This window comes from Manis pentadactyla, chromosome 9 (genome assembly GCF_030020395.1).
Source record: "Manis pentadactyla isolate mManPen7 chromosome 9, mManPen7.hap1, whole genome shotgun sequence".
Lineage (NCBI taxonomy): Eukaryota > Metazoa > Chordata > Mammalia > Pholidota > Manidae > Manis > Manis pentadactyla.
Genome location: NC_080027.1, coordinates 111,081,061 through 111,104,332, shown reverse-complemented (window position 1 = coordinate 111,104,332; position 23,272 = coordinate 111,081,061). Strand labels below are relative to the sequence as shown.

General features: G+C 44.5%; 2 protein-coding genes across 5 annotated transcripts in view; one reads left to right on the top strand and one right to left on the bottom strand.

The window, feature by feature from the left end:
• Nucleotides 1-2,930, top strand: part of NMNAT2 (nicotinamide nucleotide adenylyltransferase 2) — a 189,817-nt gene extending 186,887 nt beyond the window's left edge. For all 3 annotated transcript variants that reach the window (XM_036912581.2, XM_036912583.2, XM_036912582.2), the window contains one exon: nucleotides 1,797-2,930. In XM_036912581.2, the coding sequence (XP_036768476.1) occupies nucleotides 1,797-1,899 (103 nt within the window). In that variant the 3' untranslated portion in view covers nucleotides 1,900-2,930. The remainder of the gene's footprint in view (nucleotides 1-1,796) is intronic.
• A 5,139-nt stretch (nucleotides 2,931-8,069) lies between these two features.
• LAMC2 (laminin subunit gamma 2) overlaps nucleotides 8,070-23,272 on the bottom strand; it is a 56,908-nt gene continuing 41,705 nt past the window's right edge. The window contains exons 12-24 of one of the 2 annotated variants that reach the window (XM_036912579.2): nucleotides 21,719-21,864; nucleotides 20,598-20,748; nucleotides 20,087-20,292; nucleotides 18,989-19,068; nucleotides 17,359-17,505; nucleotides 16,688-16,832; nucleotides 15,871-16,020; nucleotides 15,231-15,345; nucleotides 13,749-13,948; nucleotides 13,129-13,278; nucleotides 12,935-13,034; nucleotides 10,249-10,529; nucleotides 8,070-9,101 (exon numbers count right to left, since the gene is read on the bottom strand). In XM_036912579.2, the coding sequence (XP_036768474.2) occupies nucleotides 10,276-10,529; nucleotides 12,935-13,034; nucleotides 13,129-13,278; nucleotides 13,749-13,948; nucleotides 15,231-15,345; nucleotides 15,871-16,020; nucleotides 16,688-16,832; nucleotides 17,359-17,505; nucleotides 18,989-19,068; nucleotides 20,087-20,292; nucleotides 20,598-20,748; nucleotides 21,719-21,864 (1,844 nt within the window). In that variant the 3' untranslated portion in view covers nucleotides 8,070-9,101; nucleotides 10,249-10,275. Of the gene's footprint in view, nucleotides 9,102-9,785; nucleotides 10,530-12,934; nucleotides 13,035-13,128; nucleotides 13,279-13,748; nucleotides 13,949-15,230; nucleotides 15,346-15,870; nucleotides 16,021-16,687; nucleotides 16,833-17,358; nucleotides 17,506-18,988; nucleotides 19,069-20,086; nucleotides 20,293-20,597; nucleotides 20,749-21,718; nucleotides 21,865-23,272 lie in introns of those variants that run through there. The other variant, XM_036912578.2, reaches the window with a different exon arrangement.

Sequence of the window (23,272 nt, the reverse complement as noted above, 5' to 3'; positions counted from 1 at the left end):
GAAGTCAAAAGGGATTGGCTCTCTGGCCTCTTCAACATGAAGCCTCCATATCTGGGTCCACAGCTGTTGTAATGATTGATGTTAGCCAGTAGGAAAGGGCAAAGAGCTCTGTCTTTAATAAGGTGACTCAAAGTTGCACACATCACTTCCCCTTGCATCCCACTGGCTCAGCTTCAGTTACTTGGCCATACTTAGGAGCTTCAAGAGGGGGGATGGATAGACTTTGTAGCTTGGCAGCCATGTGCCCAGCTAAAACTTGGGAAGTTATATTAGTAAACAGAAGAAGGAGAATGGACACCATGGACCAGTTAACAGTCTCCACCTCACACCCCAAGTGGAAATGTCCAGTGGAATAGTGAGATATATGGAATTATAGGGGTCTAGAGGTATAATAAAACTGAAAACCAGGAGCATATAAATGTAAATTAAAGTTAGAGGCATGGCTTACTCACAGGGAAAGTCAGTAAGAAGAAAAGAAGGCAATGGGGATCTTTTAAAACAGCATTTCAAAGAATACAAAGGAGCAGTCCAAACGGCCAGCAGTGATGGCCTGGGGACGAGGGCAGAGGAGGGCACAAAGTTGGAGAGCATTGTCATCTGGATCACATGTTTCAGAGAAATCAAATGAGCCCATGGTTTTTAAATGTCCACTGGACTTCTTCCCTGGACTGTAGGTGATTATGCAGACACTTGAAAGAGTAGCACCAACTGTGAGGTACAAGCAGAAAACCGATGACGGTGGCCGATGAAAGGGGTCAGGAAGACTGCAGGTCCACACATGGCCGCACAATAGAATTACCATGAAAACTTACACAGCACAAATACTTGTGTCCGTTTAGTCCCACTGAATCAGAATTTCTGGGCTTGGGCAGGGGTCTGCTCCCTGTATGACTCAGATGAAGTTGGGATTGGCTTTTGGAAAACACGGGTATAGACTACTTCTTCCAGAGGCCACCCTGCAAACTGCAGGGAGGCACTTAATGACCTGGCTTGCTTACTAGGTGAGGACAGTGTCTGCATTGAAAAGGCAGTGAGCCAGCCTCCGGGGAGATCTCAAAGGGCAGGGTTCCAGTGCCTTCTAGAATCTAGGTCTGGAGGAGTATATGAATTTTTACAAACAGCTCCTTGGGGCCTGACATACCCAAGACCATCATATGAATAAAGAATTGGAAGCAGCCAGACAAAGACTGGAGCAAAACTGTACAGAATCCAAAGTGGATCCTGAAGCCCATTTGTACCTTAGTGCCTTTCTCCTTGGGCCCCCCAGGGTTTGGGAGAGGGCCTCAGAGAAGGGCACTTCCTCTGTCAGAGCTCCAGAAGGAAGGAAAAGAAATGGTCAATCAAGAGATTCATTTTCATGAGACCTGTGCAGAGAAACACAAAGGAATAAAATAAGAATAGCTACCATTCACATTTAAATGCCTACTGTATGCATGGGTTATTCTAAGTGCTTTGCATAATGGTTTATTTAATCCATTTAATCACTAAATGAGATAGGCTCAAATATTTCCCTCATTTTACAGAGAAGAAAACTAAAGAACAGACAGGCTTCAGTAACTTGCCCAAGGTCCCTTGGTCAGGAAGTGGCAAAACCAGGATGAAGTCGAGTCGCCAGGATGGCGAAGGAAATACAGGGGCAAGAGGGCTTTTCCTAATAGGAATACCAGTTACATAGCCGAGCAAAGGCAGGTCATGTGGTGTTGGGGAAGCCCTTTCCCTGAAAAAGAGTGGGCAGGCCCGTCCTCTGCTCTGCTTCTGGGAAGGATGTGGTCTGATTACCCTCTCTTCTCCTCCAGGCTGGCCCTGCAACACGGGGACGGCCACGTGGTGGATTACCTGTCCCAGCCCGTCATCGACTACATTCTCAAGAGCCAGCTGTACATCAATGCCTCCGGCTAGCGGCCACGCAGCCCTCTGCTCCACTCTCCCCTCGTCCTCCACCACCATGCTGGCCCCTCACGTCTCTGTCGGTCCCCATTTCTCTCCTGCCTCTCTGTTTCTCCATCTCCTCACCTTGACTGTTCTCCCCACTTGCTGACTCACTGCCCCACAGTGTGGGGGACCTGCAGACCACCACGGCATACCCTATTCCGCAGTCATCTTTGGACAAACCTTCCCCTAGTCTCTAGGCTGAGGGTGGGTGGGGGAACAGGGTGGACGCTGGGGGAAGCGCAGCCCTTGGCCATGTGCTGGTGTCTGTCCCCCAGCATGCTCTAGAGAGCGGCTCTGGTGCCCGTCCTCCCAGCATGCTCTGGGGAGGCGGCTCTGGCTCTCGCCTTCCCAGCATGCCCTTTACCACAAAGGGCTACTTTTCTTTATTTCTTTCTTTTGTGTTTTGTTTCATGTTTTTGTCGTTGTTCACTCCTCAGAGAACTTGGATGAAATCAGTGTCCTTGGTTCTTTATGTCTTTAGTCTTGATGCAATCCTGTGGTATTTCTTCTCTCTCGATAGGATGCCATAGCAGCCTCAGCACTCAGAAAGTGTACGAGGGCCACACCCATTGAAGAAGGCCCAGCCACATCCACTTTCCTGAGGCCCCCCACCATCTACCCACACACAGCAGCAGTCTGGGGTCAGGACTGAGACTTTAAGGTTCTGAAACCTAGTAGGATTTCTCAGAAGAATCTCAGCTCATTTCTTTAGTTTCAGGAGACCATGTCCTAATGCCCAGGGACTGTGATCACCCAGAGCCAGTCCATATGCATATCCTGGTGGCGTCTGGACAGTGACTTATTTGGGTTGTGACAGATGGCCGACTGTGGGTTCCCTGACAGCCCAGGCATTCCCAAGGAGCCTTCAGAGCACCATCTAAGCCCTTGGAGGCCATACTTAGCACATCCCTGTGTCCGAGAAGAACCGCAGAGGCAGGGCAATTCCTAATAGGCAGTCACTTCTAAAATAAAACATGCTAGGGATCCACTCAACCCTACAGATCTTTGCAAATTGGAATTATTTATTGCCTGTTTGGCTGGGAAGTGTCTGTCTTGATGTTAAGACCAGGATGACCTAGGACAAAGCAATTTATTGCCCTGTTGGGATGAGTCTCACCCACTCCAGCTGCGGGAACGCGGGTGGGGCCTGAGGCCAGTTTCTCCCTGAAAAGCAGGGCCTTGGCCTTGTTTCTGGGGCTGGTCATGTCCCCTGCAGAGCCCAGAAATCACAGCACTGTCTGAGGAAATCTGCCTGGCAGGGGACTGAGTTCTTGGAGCAGACATCACGGAAGGCAAAGGCATCAAGAACTACTAAACCATTTCACCCTTTTTCTCCCTAATGTCCCACCTTTGTCTGCTGCCCCTGCAAACAGTTCAGACAGACCATTCTAGTTGTCAGGCCTCATTCGTGTTCTGCTTGAGAACCAAAAGGAAATGATTCTGTCATGCTCAGTGTCTCTCATCCAGGCTCTCTGGCTCTTGGGTTTCGGCCTCTCTTTGGGGAGTGGTCCCTGAGCAGCGGGCGAGCTTAACCAAAGTCTCCCGCCAGCTGTGGCCCGGGGGTGCTGGGTGAGATCTGACACCAGAGACGCCATTCTTCACCACGCCTTTCACGTCAACGTCCTTCAATAGCCTCAGGAAAGGAATTGGATTCAACAGAAGAACATGGCAAAGTAGCTTCCAGGAGGGTGTTATTTCTCTTGGATTATGGAAATAATCTCCAGAGCAGGGAAGGAAGATCCTATTCTTGGGTCTCAGTGTTTGTCTAAGGATCATGGAATCATAAATGAAAAGAGATGAATTGATCCAACACCCTCTTTTATGAGGGAGCCGAGATCCACTGGGTTAAATGGCTGGTCCAAGATCACAGAGCGAGTGTAGAGCCTGGCAACATGATGTTGTTCCCCTGACCGTTAGGTCATCCCACCACATGTCCCCTCTGGTTCCTCATGATGCCGACTGGGAAACGTGGTTTCTACTTTTCTCAGCCTTTACCTGGCATTTTTGTCTTAAATTATGTCTGACCCAGGCTTTGCATGTGCAGTACTGGGGGAGGATGGGCTGGTGAGGAAGGCTGTAGCTAGGTAACCCTTAGAAATCAAGAGATCTTAACAGCTTGGACGATATACCCAGAAAGTGAACCTCTGAATCCAAGAAAGAAGTGCTTTGTAGAAGATGAAGAAAGATCCGGAATGCTCAAGATGACACCAGTGCTGGAGAGAGAAAGACGGAGAAAGACTTTGTCCAGGCACAACAGTTGTAAGGCCGGAAGTGAAACAAAGGAAAATGGGGCATTGGATTCTCTGGGGGAACGATGGCATTTTCAAGGATATGGAGTTTATGGATAGAGGTTAGTATGTGGATCCACACGAGCAGAAAGACCAGATGTCTTTTGTGTCTTTGGTCCATTTTGTTACTCTGCTGGACTCTGGGGTCAAGCCCAATTTGGTCCCCAACCCATGAGAAGGAAGTGAGCTGGCTCTCATACTCAGTGTGGGGCTGGGAAACACATGGGAGGGGAAAGTGAGATAAGCTAAGGAAAAGAACAAGGACAACCAAGTCTATGTCAAGACACAAAAAGGGACAGATCCCGGTAGATTGCTTTACAATTCGCTTTCCTTTAATACAAGGAAAAGTGAATCCCCTTTGGGTAGAATTGTCTATTCCCTACCCTGCCCCATTCTTCCTTTGCTAAGGGGGAGGTCTGAGCCCCTCTCACAGTCCAGGGCAGGACACTGAGGCTGTGACCCTGTTAAGGCCAAACAAGAAAGATGATTCAGACTTTGAAGCTGTGCCCCAAGTACCAACAGGATGACCCCTAGGCCCTGATTTTCCCTCTGGGGTCCTGCTCCTTTCTACAGAGGTCAGCCGAAGGCTAGCTTGACTCAGAGATCGTGAGAAAGGCGTGGACTGGAATGATCTCAAGAAGGGTCTGAGTCTCATTTCCTGCCTAGCAATAAAAACATCCCATTTTTCTGAAAGTGGCTGATGTAAGAGCAAGAGGGAAACCTTTTTGCGTTAGTTACTCTCTCCTTAAGGAATGGCCCCTGGAGAGATCTGGGGGGTCTGTGCTACTAGCTGGCCCCTCATTTGCCATCCCCCCACAACCCAGGCAGCCCGGGGGCCTTCTGGCTTTCGTTTTCCGTGAATGTGCATAGGAACAGGGCAGGGAGGAAAGTCTCTTACTGAAGTGCCTGGAACACAGAGCGAGAGCTTCTAGAGACTCTGTTCTCCCTGTCTCTCTCTGCTTGGCCAACCTTTCCCCAGGGTTCTCTAGTCTCATGCTTCAGCTTCTCGGAAAGAATAAAAGAATTTGCTACTCTAACAAGTAGAAAGTGAGACTCAAAAGTCAAACTACAACAAAAGGCAGCAAATTACAGGGAGAAATGACATGTATTTTAACAGCCCAAATCTACTTACCCAAACTGATACACACACACACACACACACACACACACTTTCAGGGACTAAGAGAGAGAAGCATGTTATTATATTTTATTCATCAAAAGAGTAATGCAAAATTAACAGTAGAACATGAAAAGCGCAGGATCTCTCCCGAGGCTACTGCAAGAAGGCTATGAGGCGAGATGAGAAGGTTGGAGACAGGAACTGATTCTGTAGCTCATCCAATTAGGAGACCTTAGGAATGGCATTGTGATAGAGATGATGAATATGCTCTGTGAAATTCATCCAGTCCGCACCTTCCTATAGCTGCCCAGTAAGCTCAGTTCTCCACGTGGTTCCTTGGTTGTATAAGTTTGGAGCATCTGATTAGCTTGTTCAGGTCAGCCAAGAATGAGTTCTACCCTTTCCCTCCTCCTTCAGCACAGGTGCAGGGCCCAGCACTCAGCTTCATCCAAGCAGTCTCAGGACTGGCATGGGGAGAGAGAAGCTTTTTTTGAATCACTTTTCGGCCACTGAATCTCCCATGTTAAGAGTGAGATTTGCTTTATGGAAATCAATTCGTGAATAAAAACTACATTCAAGTTGTAACACCACTTCACAGTGAAATATTTCGAGTAAAATTTTTTTTGCTAGAATAGCCATGGACAAAAGTTTTATCAGCCAAATATTTCAATTATGTTAATAAATAAGACAATGCTATTAGAGTCCCATGTTTTGGTCTAGAATCTTCTCTGAGTTGCAGAATTAATCACTTTTTCTTCATTATCTTACTTGACAGGAGCCAACGGTTGGAAAAATGTTCTTAGAGCAGGAGATTTTCTGTCTGATTTAGCTGATGTCATGTGTAATATAAAAGTGCATATAACCATACCCAAGGATCATAAGCAGGGAAGAATAATTAGCAAATTTGTGAATTGTGCCTAAATTTTCTCAGTTTTTAAAAAAATAAAATGTAAGATCCTACCTAATCTGCATAGTCTGGTATGAGTTAGCTTTGGCTCCTCAGTGAAATTAGTTCTTTATGAAATAAAAATATATTTACAAAAATTTAAAAACTTGAATAACTTGCTTTGTGGTATGAAAGATCTTAAGACATATTGTTAAGCTCAAATTTTGTTTTGGTAATATCAATAAGCAAAAAACTAACTTGTTAATTGTTCAATCCTGCTGTGACTATTAGTTCTCATTTTATTTTTAGTTGTGACATATGTTACGTATGATTCAGGTCTAGATGGTGATTGTCATTAGTTAATATCAGTTGTGGCTCAGATAGAGACAGAGCAATTCCCCATTATACCAGCTCATTTAAGGATTAACTATGTGTTTGTCAGATTAGTTGTGTTTTTTAAAAGAGTCATCTTTGTTCTTAGTATGTTTTCTGTTTAAGATGGGGATTAGTCAGCTTTGTGTATAACCATGTGGATTTGGTGATACACCATAATTTAGATGCTTGTATAAGCCTTGTAAATTGATTACTTACATTTATGCTTCCTATTTTGGTCACAAAGCTAAACACCATTTTTCTCTGTCCTGAGACTACGTAAATTGATGGGAACTTGTTTAAAATTGGGTATAAACACTGGTTTAATTTGCTAACTTACACTAACTTAAAAATATATTTGTACTAAATGTGAATTAACATACTTGCACATACACATTTCTTCCTTGATGGCCCCAAAGAAGGCTTCAGCTCTGTGAAGTTCCTAGAAAATTCCATGCAGCTCAAAGTATAAAGACAGCAGAGGGGGGAAAAATGCTTTCCAGGTGGGAAAATTGAACCACAGCAGAAATCCACAACATTTTGTTCCACGACCATGCAAAACATGAAGAAGACACAATAAACATATTTCTGGTCCTCGAGACTTGTTCCAAACACTGGACACTATTAAGTATCTTCTTACTGTTTTCTCCAGCCTCCCAAGAGTACTGAAAAGAAACCACATCCTGAGATAAGATCAGAAACGCATCTGCTAAGAAGTTATGGTCTATAAGCAGGTCCATTTCTATCGCCCTCTTCAAACAGAAATCCCTATGAGTCAAAGTAGATGATGATACACGTAATAGGTTACATGGGGCACAATTAATCAGGATCAGAGAAGTACAAGGAAGTTTTCACTACAAACTATAAACACTGATGAGAAATAGAAAGGAAAGTTCCCTTAACTTGGCAGGGTCAGGTCAAGACGAGTAACAGAGGTTAAGTCCTAGGTGAACTATCTCTAAGCCACATGCCCCTCCTCCCTTCTTAGGGACAATTTGTCAGGTTCTTAGAAATGAGGAAATCGTTTCTATATCAAAAGAGTCACATGAGTCACTTTTCCATCCCCCACCCCCATCAGGGGTCTCCCATTTTGCCAGGGAAGGCATTCTTAACAATCTATTCCAGTCAGGAATCCTTTCATGATTACACGTATCTTTGTTAGGACTAATGGGATCCCTCACCAAATTCCCTAGAATATGTACTGCCTAATTCTACACATGGCAGAGATAGCCAGTTACTAACTGTGCAGTTTCCCCTTTCATGGTGTGGAATTGTCACTGAGATGTCACTTCCTATGAAGGGACCATATTTCCTAGACCTCTTGCAAGTGAGACGTGGTCATAATACTGGGTTCTGGACAAAAGAATGTGAGAGAAAGAGATAGGCAGCGCCTCCCAGGCCTGGCCTATGAATACTTTCCATATCCCTCCCTTTTCCATGTAATTTTCCCTTTCCACTCCCTGAAATCTCTGGTGATGATCTGAAAATCACAGATGATTCCCACGGCAACCTTAAAAGTCACATGTCAATGGCAAGGCCTTTGGAATGGTTAGTTGGTGGGCCATCCTGCCAACTTTCTCCCTATGCAGTATGTTATGGGATCAGGAAGAAAAGGCCTATTGTGTTTGCGTCATGCACATTTTTAGGTCTGTGTGATACAGTAGCTAATCTAATTAATACACATAGATTTTTCTGGGCTCTGATTGTTAATTACAGTGAGAGATTTGTAGGATATGTGATTGAGTGTGCCAAGACAGGATTATAAATTTATTTCCACAAAAGGTAAAGCAAAGTGATCAGATCTGTGTGAATTTGGTGGGAGTCAGTGTGGACGGGGACAGAGTATTTTCCTCAGCCACTTAAGATAGATGGTCAATTCAGGAGCTTAATTTATTAAATTTTAACTTATTTAAAAGCACGACAATGTACACAGACTATTGATTTTACTTTTACTTTATAGCTGTTGAAAAAAAGACAAAAATATTAATTATAACTCCCACCCTGCTCAGGTCGTTCCAGGAATAAATCCTTCACGCTTAGGAGACAGCACCAGTTAAACCTCGTAAAGCGTTCTCCCAGCTGGAAAGGGCAGAAGAAGATGCTCAGGAAAAAGAATTAACAGTGCTAACTCTAGGACTCATGACTCTTTCTGTGGCATTTTGGTTTCCATTGCTTCCATTAGGCACCTTAGGCTTTGAGTTTAATAATTAGAAATTGACCATAGACATTTAAGAATTGTTCTTCATTTAAAAACATGTCCATGAAAAGCCAAGGAAATACAGAAGTGAGGCAATACCAAAGTCTTCCACGCCGAGGTAGAAGTACCCCTGGTTTTTCCAGCAAATTCCCACTGGTGTTATCATGACTCAACAGTCTGTGGCGATCAGTTGTGGAAGGGGGTGGGGATGGGGGGACAGCTGGAATGCAGAGAGCGTGCACCCAAGTTCATCTCGGCTTTGCCAAAACGTAAGTGCCCCCATGGGAGTATCTTGCAACATACGTTCTGTTGAGAAAAGAAATTGCAAACCACGGGATTATTGCAACAAACACTACTTGTGATAAACAAGATTTGTAAGTTTAAAGTTTTTTTTCATGTGTGTCTTTCTCACTAGGCAATCGACTCTATGAGGGCAGAGACTACAGTCACCACTGTACCCCAGCCCCTGGCACAGATTAGGTACTCAATAAATAGAAGTGGTAAGGACAGATGGAAGGATGTATTCTACCCCACTCAAGTGTGAACAGGAACATTCTCTGGGAGAGAGAGAGAAAGAGAATAGATTGTAATTTTTAGTGTTTGAAAACTGGGATTGAATTTGACTAATACATCTTTTAGGTCATTATACCTTTTCCAACACCCGAGCTACATTTTTCTATCGCTTTGAAACCCCAAAGTAAACACCTTCCCAATGTTTGCTGTGCTGGTAGGAAATGCTTTAATAAAAATGTAGTCCCTACAGTGCCATGGCATCCATCATCAGAAAAAAGGATAGCACTCCCAGGCCCTGAAGAATTTGCAGGTAGCAGGGCCCAAGCAGGCACCGATGACTCCAAATGGGCCAGCCTCCCAGCCCCTCACTCCACTCCTTCACTGCTCACCTCTTCCAGCTCGAAAGCAGAGTACATTTTGACAAATTGGGCAGTAAAGGGGAGGTATTCTGGTCAACAAGAAACTTGCATTCCATACTATGAGGCAATAGTATTTTACTGGCCACAGTATGACCGGACTTCACTCTCGGTTGTGACATTAGGAAGAATTTTATGGGTGGGCAAAGTCAAAATTTTTTCCTTTGTTCACATGACTCAACAAATAGGCTGACTGTAACCCAGCAGCGCTTGTCCATGCTCCCGGACTCAGTTTACGAGTACTCTGAGGCAAAAATCGGCCCATGCAGTTTGTCCTTCCATCCAGTTTACCCTTTGGGGTCCAGGCCCTGATCAGTCTCACACCCAGTGCTATTTGCCCCATTGCCCAGCATGGGGGAGCAAATAGTATCACACCTGTGCCATGAGACATTTATTAGGCCCAGGTCTCAGGGATGGGATAAGGTTCGGTTGGCCTCAGCACGCCCATTCAACATGTTCAAATGTCCCCAGCCCACCCCACCCACATGAGACGGCTCCAGAGCCTTGAGGCGTGTATGAAAAACCTTAGTTGAAAATCATCTATAGCAGCTTCACTGTTGCTCAAGAGCTTGGGTATTGTAGCAGCCTGGGGGCAGGTTGTCCCTGATGTTCTCCAGGTTCTTCACATCAGCCAGAATCCCATCTATTCTCGTCTCCAGCAACTGGAGGTGGCCCCTCTGCCAACGTGCCCTCTCTTCTAGCTCTGACACCAAGGGCCGCAGCTGGCTGTTGACCTGTGTCTTGGCTCGGAAAAGCTTCTGCTCCAATAAGATCAGCGCCTCTTCATCCACACTGCCAGGCTGGCCTGTTTAAGGGGATAAGAAAGGAGTTACTACAGAAGAGCTGTGGTTAGATCTCCTTGAACACAAATGGGCCCTCCTGTATACTTAACTAATTCTTGCTTCCATCTGCCCAGAGCAAAGAGTATGTCATGCATTCAAAAAGCTTATTTTCAATTAGAAATAATGTAGAAAAAATTTTGAGAGCTCTTGCCTAGTAACTGGATTATGAAGGAAGCACCCAGTTCAAGATTCTGAGCTCTGTAGGATAGCAATATGCACCTTGGATTTCTCCCTTCATGTTAGGGTCAAGAGTTCATGCTCTGAAAAGATGAAGGCTGAAGGTCATAGGGGACTGAGTATTGTCCTAGGTGTCTGCCCAACACAGCTCACTCTGGGATCAGAATCAACTCTAAATTGTTTTCTGAACCACACTTAGGAAATATCTTGCTATTTTCCATTAGAAGACCTTCAGAAACTGGCTGGGTTTCAGGGTTTATAGAAGCCAAGGTATGCTTTGCTATTTGGGGGATGGATTCCAGCTGTTAGGAAGTGATGTAAGACTTCATTCTGGCCTGAAACAGTGGGAACCTGGCTAGATACTGATTTATTTCCATTATGAAATGTAGTCACATTTGTTCAAGTATGTTTTACCCATAAACGACCTAACACTAATGTCAGCAAGAAGGGCACCTGGCCAGACCTGTTTGGTTTGAATAGGTTTGAGCAGCCCTTGGTCACTTCAAATTCAAGGTTAGGTTCTTCACAGATCTAAGCTGCAGTGATAAAGTGTTTGACAATAATAACAACGATTAAACTTTTATTATTCCAGGACTCAAGACAGCATATAGAGTAGAATCAACACCATAACAAAAATGTTGAGCTAATAGATCTGCCTTCACCTGAGGGCAGGGGAGAATTCAAGAATTTGGGGTTCTAACACATACTAGGAAAGTTAAGTAAGTTGGGACAAAATAATCATGTCTGTAGAGAGGCAGCAGGAGCTGCTCAAAAATAGCAGGAGTGTTGGAAACAAAGGATCTCTGTTTGAATCCATAATTTACTACACTATCTGTAGGACATTATTAACCTCTCTGAGCTGTCAGTTTACTCCTTTGTGAAATAAAATAATAAAAATAATAAAACCCACCTCGTAGGACCTTTAAGAGATTTAAGTGATATTACACCATGAAAATGCCCGGCGTGCCTGACACATAGTGAATATTAATAGTTAGAACTTATCCTCCTGGCCCCACTCTCATTTTCTCTTTAAAGGCCCTAGTGATTTCATTACCTTTTTCAGAACACTAAATAAAGCTGCTGAAATCTCAACTGGCCAGCATTCTTTATCCTTAGAAGGTATTTTACTCTTTGAGGCTCATTGGACCACAAAGCGGACCCATTAGTATAACAGAGACACTATTGATTTTTCAGGGTGATGATAATGCTTCACAGAAAAATCAGGTTTTATAGTTGTTCTACTGAACTGAAAAAGTAGAACCAAGCCTTTTCCGGAATGTTGCTGGAACCTATCAAGATAGTTGCATCTCTGCTATAGTCCAAGCTTGATAAAATAGGCCATATGAGGGTTTGATATCAATTTTACTAAATCCTAAATTTTAATTCAAATCAGGTTTTTTTGGTAGGGAAGGATTCTGTGTGGAAATCGAAGTCATTGCCACACTGTGCTATCAAATCTATTTCATGGACCTATTGCTTGTAAGTTTCTTCTGGGTTTTCCTACAGGTACCTCAAGTTTCCACAACTGGTTATGTCAAGGTAAACTGTGGTTTGGGGAGGAACAAATGGCAGAATCAGCAACTGATTCTTGACTGCACTGACTGGCCCCCCCACCAGCACTTCCGCTTCCTCACAGGAGGCTCCCTCATCTCAGCGGCCCCATCGATCTCCTGAGCGGGCTCAGCCCACCTTTTGTCTACCCGTCCTTCAAGCTCTCCTCCACTCAGCTGCCCTAGTGATCGTTCTGAAATGTACAGCGACGATGTTATTCCTCTGCTTGGAGCCGCCCACTAGCTTCTCAGGAGCAAGATCAGAATCCTTAGCTATCCGTCCAGTCTTCTCTTTAGCTGTGAAGTTTGAATCCTGCCTCCACACAATTTACTGTGTGGTCTTCAAAACATTATTAACCTCTCTGAGCCTCAATCCACCTTCCCTAAATATACCCAGTTCTCTGACCTACAGACTTTCCCCTAAAGGGCAATAGATGCTCAGTGACCCATCTTAGAGATAGTAAAACAGAGTCCAGAAAATGTAAAGGGACTCACCCAAAGTTTCCGGGCCTGGAAACAAAGCAAATTTCTGACACACTTAAGGGAAGCTGAGACTCCCACTCAGCAGGGTTGGTCTCCTCAGTCTTCCGGGGAGCAGCCCCGAGGCGCGGGGCTGGACAGTTACGGGCAGTCCAACATACCTATTAGGTGTAAGATGCTGTCCAGTGTGTTGAGTGTGTCTTGGATCGCAACTCCCGCATTCTTGGCTCTGTTATCAACTCTTTGGGCTTCTGTAATTACCTAAGGAAAAATAAATACAAACCAATCTTGAAAGGGTGTTTCTCACATTGGCAAGTTTAAAGGGATCTCCCGTGGACAGCAAGGGAAACTGTACCGCGTCCAGGTCGGGGTCGGGCTCTTGCTCCCTCCGTTCCAGCTCTCCTTCCACCTCCCTCACCCTGCTCCTCAGAGCGGCCAGTCCCTTCTCCATGGCCAAGGCTCCATCTGCTGTCACGTTGGCTTCCAAGTTCAGAGTCTCTATCTCCTGGGAGAAGAAAGGGAGCCAGGGACGGAAGGGGAAACAGGGATGAGGCACACAAACATCCCAAAGACAACTGCAGAAAAAATACAGCTGCAGCCAGGCCCTGACGCAGGAAGTTAGAAGAACAATGGGAGTCAGGCTTGGGGGGACACACCCTGCCCCAAGCTCTGACTCAAACAAGGAATTTGGGGTGCATCTTTAGGGACTAGGAGGGTCAGCAGTGAGGCACTGCTTCTCCCTCAGGTGAACTCTCACTGAAAGGTAAAAATAGGAACCATTTCGAAAGACCCGGAGGGTAAGAAACTCATTTCATTCTCTGCCTTATTTATTTGCTGCCAATCTTTTGAGTGACTTTGCTAGGATCCTGAGATGTTGAGTTTGGGATAAAGAGAATGAATGAGCTACAGCTGTGAGTTTTGTGTTAGGAAAAACGTTATATATTTATCAAGAAGCCAATCCCTGTTTCTCTTTACCTGTTCTATCCTGTCACTAATCTCCAGGGCCTCCCTGGCTGCGTTCTTTGCTCTCTGGGCGTCAAGAGCAGCACCTCCCAGGGCTACTTCGGCCTGCTGGGTCTTGTCACTGGCAACTGCAACCTTCTGGCTGATGTAAGGGAGTCTCTTCATGGCTTCCTCAGCTTCTGCTTTTCTGTCTCCAACCTGGAGGTCAAACTCTGAAATGAAGACAAGAAAACATTGCCACAAAGATGAAAACTAACTTACAAAACGAACTTACAAGTGAAGATCTGGGCTGAATCTTTTAAGAAAAAATTCCGGAGTGTTCTTACTCCCTGGGGGCAAGAGTATAGGAAGTGGTGGCTGTTACTGCTCTCTCTTACTCAGGAGAAAGCATCTTAAAGGAGGCACTGAAAGGGCCACAATTAGTTCTTTGCTTAGAGAAACTGACCATCAGCCTGCCCTGGGTCCCCACCACTGCAAGAAGATTAAGACCCCAAAGTAGATCCAAAGCAGGTGGAATCTTTGAAGCCCAAAGTTGAAACCCTACACTGCTAATGACAGTACAGGTGACCCTTGAGCAATGTGGGTTTGAACAGCACAGGTCCATTTACATGCAGATTTGTTTTTCAATAAATGCATTGGAAAATTTTTTGGAGTTTGGGACAATTTGAAAAAACATTTTCTTTCTCTAGCTTACTTTATTGTAAGAATACAGTATTAATACATGTCACATATAGAATATGTGTTCATCGATGGCTTCTCATGTCAGTAAGGCTTCCAGTCAACAGTAGGCTATTAGGAGTTAAGGTTTTGGGGGAGTCAAAAGTTGCACGTGGATTTGCACCTGCGCAGAGGTCAGCGCCTCTAACTACAGCGTTGGTCAAGGGTCAGCTTAGTCGGAGGTTGGACAGAATGGGTAGAGAGGCTCTATCTTTGAAGAAAATCTCAGGACAAGGAATGTTTCTTTTTTATTCCTTAGTGAATAAGCCTAAAATTTTAACCAAATCTCTGAAGACACAACCCGAATTTCCTGGGCTTTAGATGCTGTGACAAAGCTTGTACCGTCATCACCACCCAGCAACTGCATCAGTTCTATATGGGGACCTACCAGGCTGCAAAAGAAATGGGAAAATATCTGTATGGTATGAAATGTTGGGTCTTTGAGGGATCTTAGAGATGACAATTCAACCTACTCTTTTCCAGAGGAGGAAATTAGGGTCTGGAAAGGCTCTGTGACTTGCCTGTGGTCACACAGCCAGCTTAGATCTGTCACGTGTCCCAGCAGAGGCCAGAATGCAAGTCATCTGACACCTAGTTCAATTCTTGCAACTACATCAAATATGAATGAAAGTTTTTTCTTTAGAAAGGCATTCATTAAGCATCTGTTAATACCCCAATGTGCCTATCACTCAGAGAGATATATGAGGATTCAAACTAAATCAAAGTCACAGTTGTACCTTCAAAATATTCAAGTGACCTGAACTGTGAAATTCTCACCTCTGAGGCTCCTTAAGATGTTTTCAACTTCATAAAAAGTGGCATTGCCCATATTCAGTGCTTCTTGGGCTCTACTTTTAGCAAGGTTGGCACGGGAAAGCAGCTGATCTGATTTCTGTAAATAGGCAGACAGAACAAGATCACAGAGAATATAACACACACCCAAGAAGTGCGTTCCTGCCAGCAAATTCACCCTGACACGTTCCTCTTCATGACAAAAGAATGCTGTGGCTTACCAGAGTCCAGGGGTGCTGGAAGCAAAGCCCCTTACAATCTGGGCCAAAACAAACTTTATAACCCAACAACACGTCCTATGTAGAGAAGAGTCTCAAACTCTAATCTACTATCTAGGACAAGCACCGTTTTGCAAATCATAATTTTAAATCCTATAGCTAGCTAATGGACAGAGTTAGACCAAACTTGGACTCAGGAGGCCTGAGTGCTATTCTGGGTTTGAGGGCTGACTCAGCGGGTGGAACTGAGCTAATTACATCATGTTCTCTGTATTTCAGGTACTCCATCTATAAAACTGTGGTACCATGACCTTCAGAGATTTTGATAGTTCCTCTTGACATATTTATTCACGTGGTTTAGGCATTCAGTACATGCACTCTGAGTGAATGAATTAACCAAAGGATACCTGTCTCCCATTCTTTCCATTCTGTAAGAGCTGCTGTAATTCTTCTTCCCAGTTTCCCAGATTACTTTGCACATGCTTGAACTCATCCATATGCCTTGTCACCAGGCTTGAGAGAGAATCAGCTTTTTGTCTGATCTTCTTCACTTCGACCTGTGAGCCCAAGAAACGAATGAGTTCTGACTTTCTGCTCACCAGTTACCACACCAGCTTTCTTAGGACCTGGCGTCATTGTTTGAAAACAACGAAAACCTAGGCCCAAAGTCTAACAGAAATGAGGCAATATGCCTAATGACAGTCAGGAAGCAGGTTCCCCAGCATCAAACAGGTTTTGTCTCTGCTTTTTTTTAAACATATTAGTTTATCTATGCATTTTTTAAGGGAATCCTTGTGAGTGCTTTTTGCTGTGGGAAGAATGCTGAATTTTCTTAATCTAGTAAGTCTGAAACAGTTAAGGGAACTGATGACAGAAACACTCTAGAAACTTTTGAGAACAATAAAAGTCTTCTGAATGGCTGTATGTAGAGACATACTATAAATTGGATCCACAGGTTTCAACAGTCCCCAGAATGAAGGAAGAGATATAAGACTTTTATCTACTAATAGGTTCAGGATATGGGCCAAGACCTTTACAGAGACCAAAACTTGGGTTTAAGAATAAAGAATGGATATGAGAAAGATGAATACTCTTCCTAATCTAAAGCAAGAAAGGTCTACATGGAGAAAAAGCTGAATGATTGAATGCTGTTATGAAACCCCATAGAGGAAAGCATTATGACCCTTCTTCTGTATGCCAAGCACGTAAACTAGGTGCCCTCACCTGAAAGGACGGATCGTTGACTCCCTGAAGTTGAGACATGGAATTGAGAAGGTGGAGACTCTGCTGATAAGACTTCTCTGCTTCAGTGTCAGCTTCCGTGGCCTCCCTGGACAGCTGCTGGGCCAGAGACTTGCTTTTCTCCAATCTGCAGTGGAGGAAGAGAAAGAACTTCGAAAATTCACTTTTCATTAAAAGTAAAAACTCATCCCATTGTTTTAAAAGTATACAGTTAAAATTATCAGAAGAACCAAGTGAGATTATGTGTCAGATATGAGTTCCTCTCCACAATCTATACATAAGACTTAAAGTTTACGAAGCTTGGGTCAGAAAATAATTCAACCCAAGTTTCCCAATTCTTGATAATATAAATATATTATTGTTACATCCCCCATGCCATCAGATGGGCTTACTCACATCCTTCATCTACCACAGAGGGTGACATATTTCCAAATATTACGGTCTTGCAATCAAAACACAAACATACTTAGATTAATCAGCTTTTTCTTCTTTCAGCTGTAAAGGCATCTGCTTTCCCCTGAAGTAACACTCTTTTCTCTTTTCCCTCTTATTAATATTTTTTAAAGAAACACGGTGCCTCTCAAATGTGGTTTGCATTATACCCAGGGAGGATGCAGATTATATTGGTCGCACGAAAACCCGTTGAAACATACTTTCCCACAAGCTCTTGCACCACAGAGCTGTCCGGACTACTTCCACCTCCTTGACTCAGGGCCTTGCGAGCCAGCGACAGCGCTTGTGTGGAGTAGCCCTCGGCTTCCCTTACCAGTTTCTCCATGTCACTGGCTGACTCAACATGGCTGAAAGGATTAAAGACAAAGGATTAGAGTTTTCATAGGAAAAGGCTTCCTTTAGGCCTTTTATTTAAATGAAGGGCAGGATTGAGGGAACTGGTTTGGCTAGAAAAGCCCAATAGGATTGACCCAGATTAGACAGAATTAGAGGAACTTTCAGGAAGCGGAAGGCGTCCTGGAGAAGTAGCCTCAGGTCACTGATCTTTTGTTGACCTTATATTTGTGCCAAAATCTGGGGAAGCCTTGGGTGGGGGTGGGGATGGGCAGGAGTCGTCTAGGGGGGATAAAATATTGCATTTATAAGCCGCTTTCTTTCTTTTTTTTTTTTTGTGAGGGCATCTCTCCTATTTATTGATCAAATGGTTGTTAACAACAATAAAATCCTGTATAGGGGGGTCAATGCTCAATGCACAATCATTAATCCACCCCAAGCCTAATTTTCATCAGTCTCCAATCTTCTGAAGCATAACGAACAAGTTCTATAAGCTGCTTTCTGCAGAAAGAAATCCCTAGGGACTTTCTGGGACAGGTACCGTTTTGCAAATCATAATTTTAAATCCTATAGCTAGCTAATGGACAGAGTTAGACCAAACTTGGACTCAGGAGGCCTGAGTGCTATTTTGGGTTTGAGGGCTGACTCAGCTGGTGGAACTAAACTAATTACATCATGTTCTCTGTATTTCAGGTACTCTGTCTATAAACAGTGGTACCGTGACCTTCAGAGATTTAGATGATTCCTCTTGACATATTTATTCACGTGGTTTAGGTTTTCTTTCATCCCAGATCCAACCCCCTACTCACTTTTGCTGAAACACTAAACTGGGTCCACCCCTGGGGGGACAAAGCCTGTCAATAAAGGTCCCTCAGATGCTTTTGTTCTCCTAGTTCTAGCAAGTGATCAAAACAAGCTCAGGAGGCAGCTCATGCTACAAAATCACAAGCCAGCCCCCCTCTGCTGACTGCATTCCACTTGGGATCAGCAGAGCCTGCTACCCCACTGAGCACTCTCGCGTGCAGACCTCTTCAGCGCTATAGGGTGTGTAGTCCGGCAATGACTCCAGAGGGGCCTGTTACCACTAAGGACCTGCAGAGCGGCTTTGCGGAGGAAATCCCCCTTCTGCAGTCTTGGCTCCCACAGGCTAGCAAACAACCTGAGGCTACTTGTCCCCAGGCTCCATATGGGAGCCTGGGAGTCCCTCGAAGCTGCACAGCGTTCTTTTCCAAGGGCTGATTGATTTCATGGGGCCCGAGGAATCACATCTGACAGCCACCAGAGCCATAGAGAAATCTGGGAAAGAAACACCCCCACCCAACTCCTACCAAAAGACCGGTGGCCATCTACACACTAATGGCTTCAAGGCAGGGGCATGACTGCAAAGGAGCGTGGAGGTAATACACGTGTTGCACAGGCCCTGAGTACCCTACAGTCTTGTTCAAGTCTGGCCTCTCAGAGATGGTCTGAAGCAGAGGTGCCTTCTAAACAACTTACCTGTCTGCCAATCTCGTGGCCTCCTGAGCCATACTGTCAAAACCGTTTGGCCCCACATGGTGATTTGAGGAAGGAATGTTCTGTGCAAAAAGGAGAGTTGGTTAAGGCTTTGCACTTGGCCACAGAGCCCAAGCTGGATCTGCACCTGTCCTGTCGGAACTGCTTGTCATTAGCCACACAGCATTCTACACATCAGGAGTCCCCAGTCACCGTGATCATTACATTAAAAAAAGGTATAGACAAGAATAAAATGGAAATCCAAGTTCAAAAAAAAAATCTGTATATAGATATAGATGGATTTAAAAATACATACATGTTTATATTTTCACATATATTTAAAGTCCAGTGGAATATATATCAAGTTTTAATGGTGGTTATTTCTTAGGAATGGGCTCATAGGGGATTTTTATGTCTTTGCTAAATTTTCTACAGTAAACATTACTTTTGTGATAAGGAACAAATCGACAATTTTGTTTTTTAAACCCCTCATCCCCTCCGCATAACATCTGATTATCTTCTCATTTCTCTTATTCACCTGCCCCCCACCCACTTACGTTAATGTCACCACTGTCTTCATTACTCAGAAACTGAAGAGCGCCCAAACAGATCTCTCCCTCCTGCCACGCTATAAACACCGTCATTAGGAAAATCACACCAGTGACAATTTTCTTCCCATTTTTAGAACCATGTCTTTATGGGCTCCTTTCCTTCCTTCTTCCCACTCTTCCTCCCTTTTCACTTGTTCTTTCATTGATTCATTCATGCAGCAAACATTTATCACAGCCACACAGTGCTGAGGGCTTAGAATGCAAATATGAACCTTTAGGAGGTATGCAGCAAGAAGAGGGAAGAGACAGGGTCTGGAGGAGGATATATGGTTAGCAAGAAACGAACTAGGGAGAGGAACATAATGCAGTAAAATGAGAAACTGCAGGAAACCAGAGAACACAAGAGCAGGTCTGACTGTTTCAAGGGGAAGGGGGCCAGTCATCTGCCAGATAGACCGGAAAGTCTGAGAAAGAAAGTGAGCCAGCGATATGGCAGGTGTGCCTCCCCACACAGCAGTGGTTCCCAGCACTGCAACCCAGCGGCACCTACTGAGGTTTGCAGGGAAGCCTCGCTCTCCTTCAGGCTCAGGCGCATCTGAGTGATAAGCCTGTGTGTGTCCTGAGCTCGGTTCTGATACTGACTACCCAGCGCCCGGACTCTTTCCACAGTCATCTTGAGGTCATCCAGGCGGGTCCGGAAGCTATTCTCCTGGCTCCTTGCCTTGGCCAACCGGAGTGTGAGAGATCCAAGAGCACCTGACCAACAAAGAAAGGGAGAATGAGCCCTTTCGGTCAGCATAGAGTAACCCAACGTAACCGAGGACTGAAAAAGTAATTTTGACTGATGTGTGGCAAAATGATTATAGACAATAAATAAATGTATCTGCTCTTTTATCTCCATCATTCAGGTCCCAGGAGAATATCTCAGTCTTTCCACCTCTGCAAGGACTAGGCAGACACCTGCTGGGCTGTCACCTGCAGAAGATTCTATGTCCCAGTAGAGCAGTGCTTTCTAGGACTGTGAACTCACTCCTATCTAAAGGGAAATTGGCCTTCGTCACCTCCTGAAATCTGGGCTTCTCTCAGAATGTCTTGAAGAGCTCGCTCAGCTTGCCGCATCCTGTCCTCCAGCTCTGAGCTGGGAACTCCTCCACCACCACTCTGAGAAATCAGGGCCTCCAGGCTCTGGAGCTGCTGCATAAACAGATCCATCTGAAACCACACAGGAAAGAGGATCAGAACAGATGATGGAGCTCACAGTTGAATACCAGGTACCAGAGATAATAGCTAAGAGTCTGGAAATGCTTGGCATGACATGGTCATTAGAAGATTAGACTCTAGAGCCTAGACTCTCAGAGTTTGAGTCCTGGCCCCACTACTCACTAGCTGTATGACCTTGGGCAAGTCACTTTATCCACAAGATGGGAATAATAATAATATCTCATAGTTATTACTTGGACTAAATGAGTTAGTATTTGCATAGTACCTAGACTAATGTCTGGAACAAGGCAAGTACTATAGAGGCCTGGTTAAATAGATAAATTTACACATGTTGAATTTGTTCCACATTTGGCATTCTATTTGGGCCTTTTCTTCCCACCCTTCACCCCAGTAAAATAATAATGAACAATTAACACCACCACATCAATTTCATTCTTCTCTGGAATTTGAATTAGGAATCCACTCTTGTTTGGGCAGCTTTGACACCTTCTGGACTCCTCAGACATTCTATATGTTTATTTATGTTTTTCTTCATTTTTTTACAAGGACGTCTCAGGGAAAAAAATTCAACTGGAAAGTGCAAGAACATTGAACTCAGAATCAAAGGACATGGGTGAGATTCTGTTCCACCTGGCCATGTGACTTTGAGAAACTGCAAAATATTTGAGACTTTGCTTAGTGAAAAGTGGAGTCAGAATGCTCTTTCTTCCAAGTTGACTAACTTGTTAAGAGTACCAAATGAGATACCCAAGGGGTTTTGAAAATGGTATATATAAGAACATAAACCAAAAGTATATTCACTATTATACAGAATTTTTTTAATACAGCAACTTTAAAAGCAAGAACTAGTAAGCCCACTCCCACCCCCAGGAGACTAAAAGGGTCCTTGATTTGTGACAAAGTCATCCATAGACACTTGAAGATTTTACTCATGAGGTAGAGGGTTGGTTAGAATGCACACCTGAATCTTCACTTGATTGTAGCAAGCTGGACAGCTGGTTAACGCCGCATGCTCACAGCTGAGGCCACCAAATCCTGGCTTGCAAACACAGCTGCCATCACTTCTACATTCCACAGGCTCTGAGCCCATTGGGTTACAGGTGCAAGCTAGAGACAAAGGACAAACAAGAAGCTTTAACGTCAAGCTAATTCCAGAAACTGGAGGTATAGCAAAGATAAAAAGAAGAATCCTTCTTTGCCCTAGATTCATATTGCATTGGATTCATCCCTTGACTATGCCTCCAAGGACATTCCTAATACAGATAGGTCTTAGGAATCATCTGGCAAGTTTGTTTGGGGTGTGTGTGGATGAAGAGGTACTATAACAGTCCACCCCTTCTGGTGGCACTTATTTTTTTCCTCCCATTACATTGTAAGCCTGTTGGATATTCTGCAGGCATTCTCACTTTGCTCTCAAGGGGGATAACAATTCTTCTGCGCCTGTCATATGCCAGGTAATGACATTTCCCACTCTTTTACAGATGATGAATATGAGCTCAGAGAGGTTAAGCCACTTGTCCTAGGTCGCACAGCAAGTAAATGGCAAGCTGGCATGAGAACCTGAAAAGAGGCAGTGCTCTTTACCCTCTGCACTTCTGCCTTTGATATAGGAAATGCAATAAGAAAGCAGTAGCTTTATTCCTTCAGTCAAATTGATTGAGCGCCTACAAGGTGCCCTATTCTGTTTAAGGAGGTGAGGATATAACAGTGGAGGAGATACTGCTCTAATGGAATCATGGTGATTCCCTGGGTTGCTGTATCTCGGGTGCTCACAAAACTCTCGGCACATAGTAACATGATCACAGATCTAAGTGTACTGCCATTATTTGCTTACCTATGTCTTCCTTTTTAGCTTATGAGCTCTCTGGGAGCTGAGCCTGATCATTATAACCTTAGCATCTAGGTCCACATTGGGTACATGGTAGGTGCTTGACAAAAGATAGTTGAGTGAAGAAATGTATGGCCTGAAGCCAGTGACAATTCTATTAATAGCACCGTATAGATTGTAAATTTTACAGTGTACTTTCTATATTCTATTTTGTTTTATCTTTGCAACCACTGTGAGCTGAAATTACTCATCCATATGAAGAAACTGAGACTCAGAGAGATTACTGGGCATAATCAGCATAATACAACAGGCATGTTTAAAAGCTGAACTTGAACTCAGTGCTGCTGATGTCACGTGGGCTCTTCCTACCACAGGATGCTTTCTAGCACATTGCAGCCAGCCTGCAGGTTGGGGTCAGGGCAGGTGGGATTCATGCCCCTGGGTGGGAGCTCCGGGTTGCATGGAGGTCCTCAGGCATTCCCAGGGCTGGGGACTCCCCTGTGAGTGGGGGTTCTGGGCTCCCTGCAGACCTCCTGGGGAACCAGGAGTCCTCCAGTCTGGGTCCCCAGAGCCTCTTTGAGTTCTGGGCACCAGGGCTGGTCTGGGACCTTTGTGACTGAGGGAGAAGTCTGTGGGTGGCCCAACTCCCTAGACCTGAACTCATGCCTGCAGTCACCATGTGAGAGG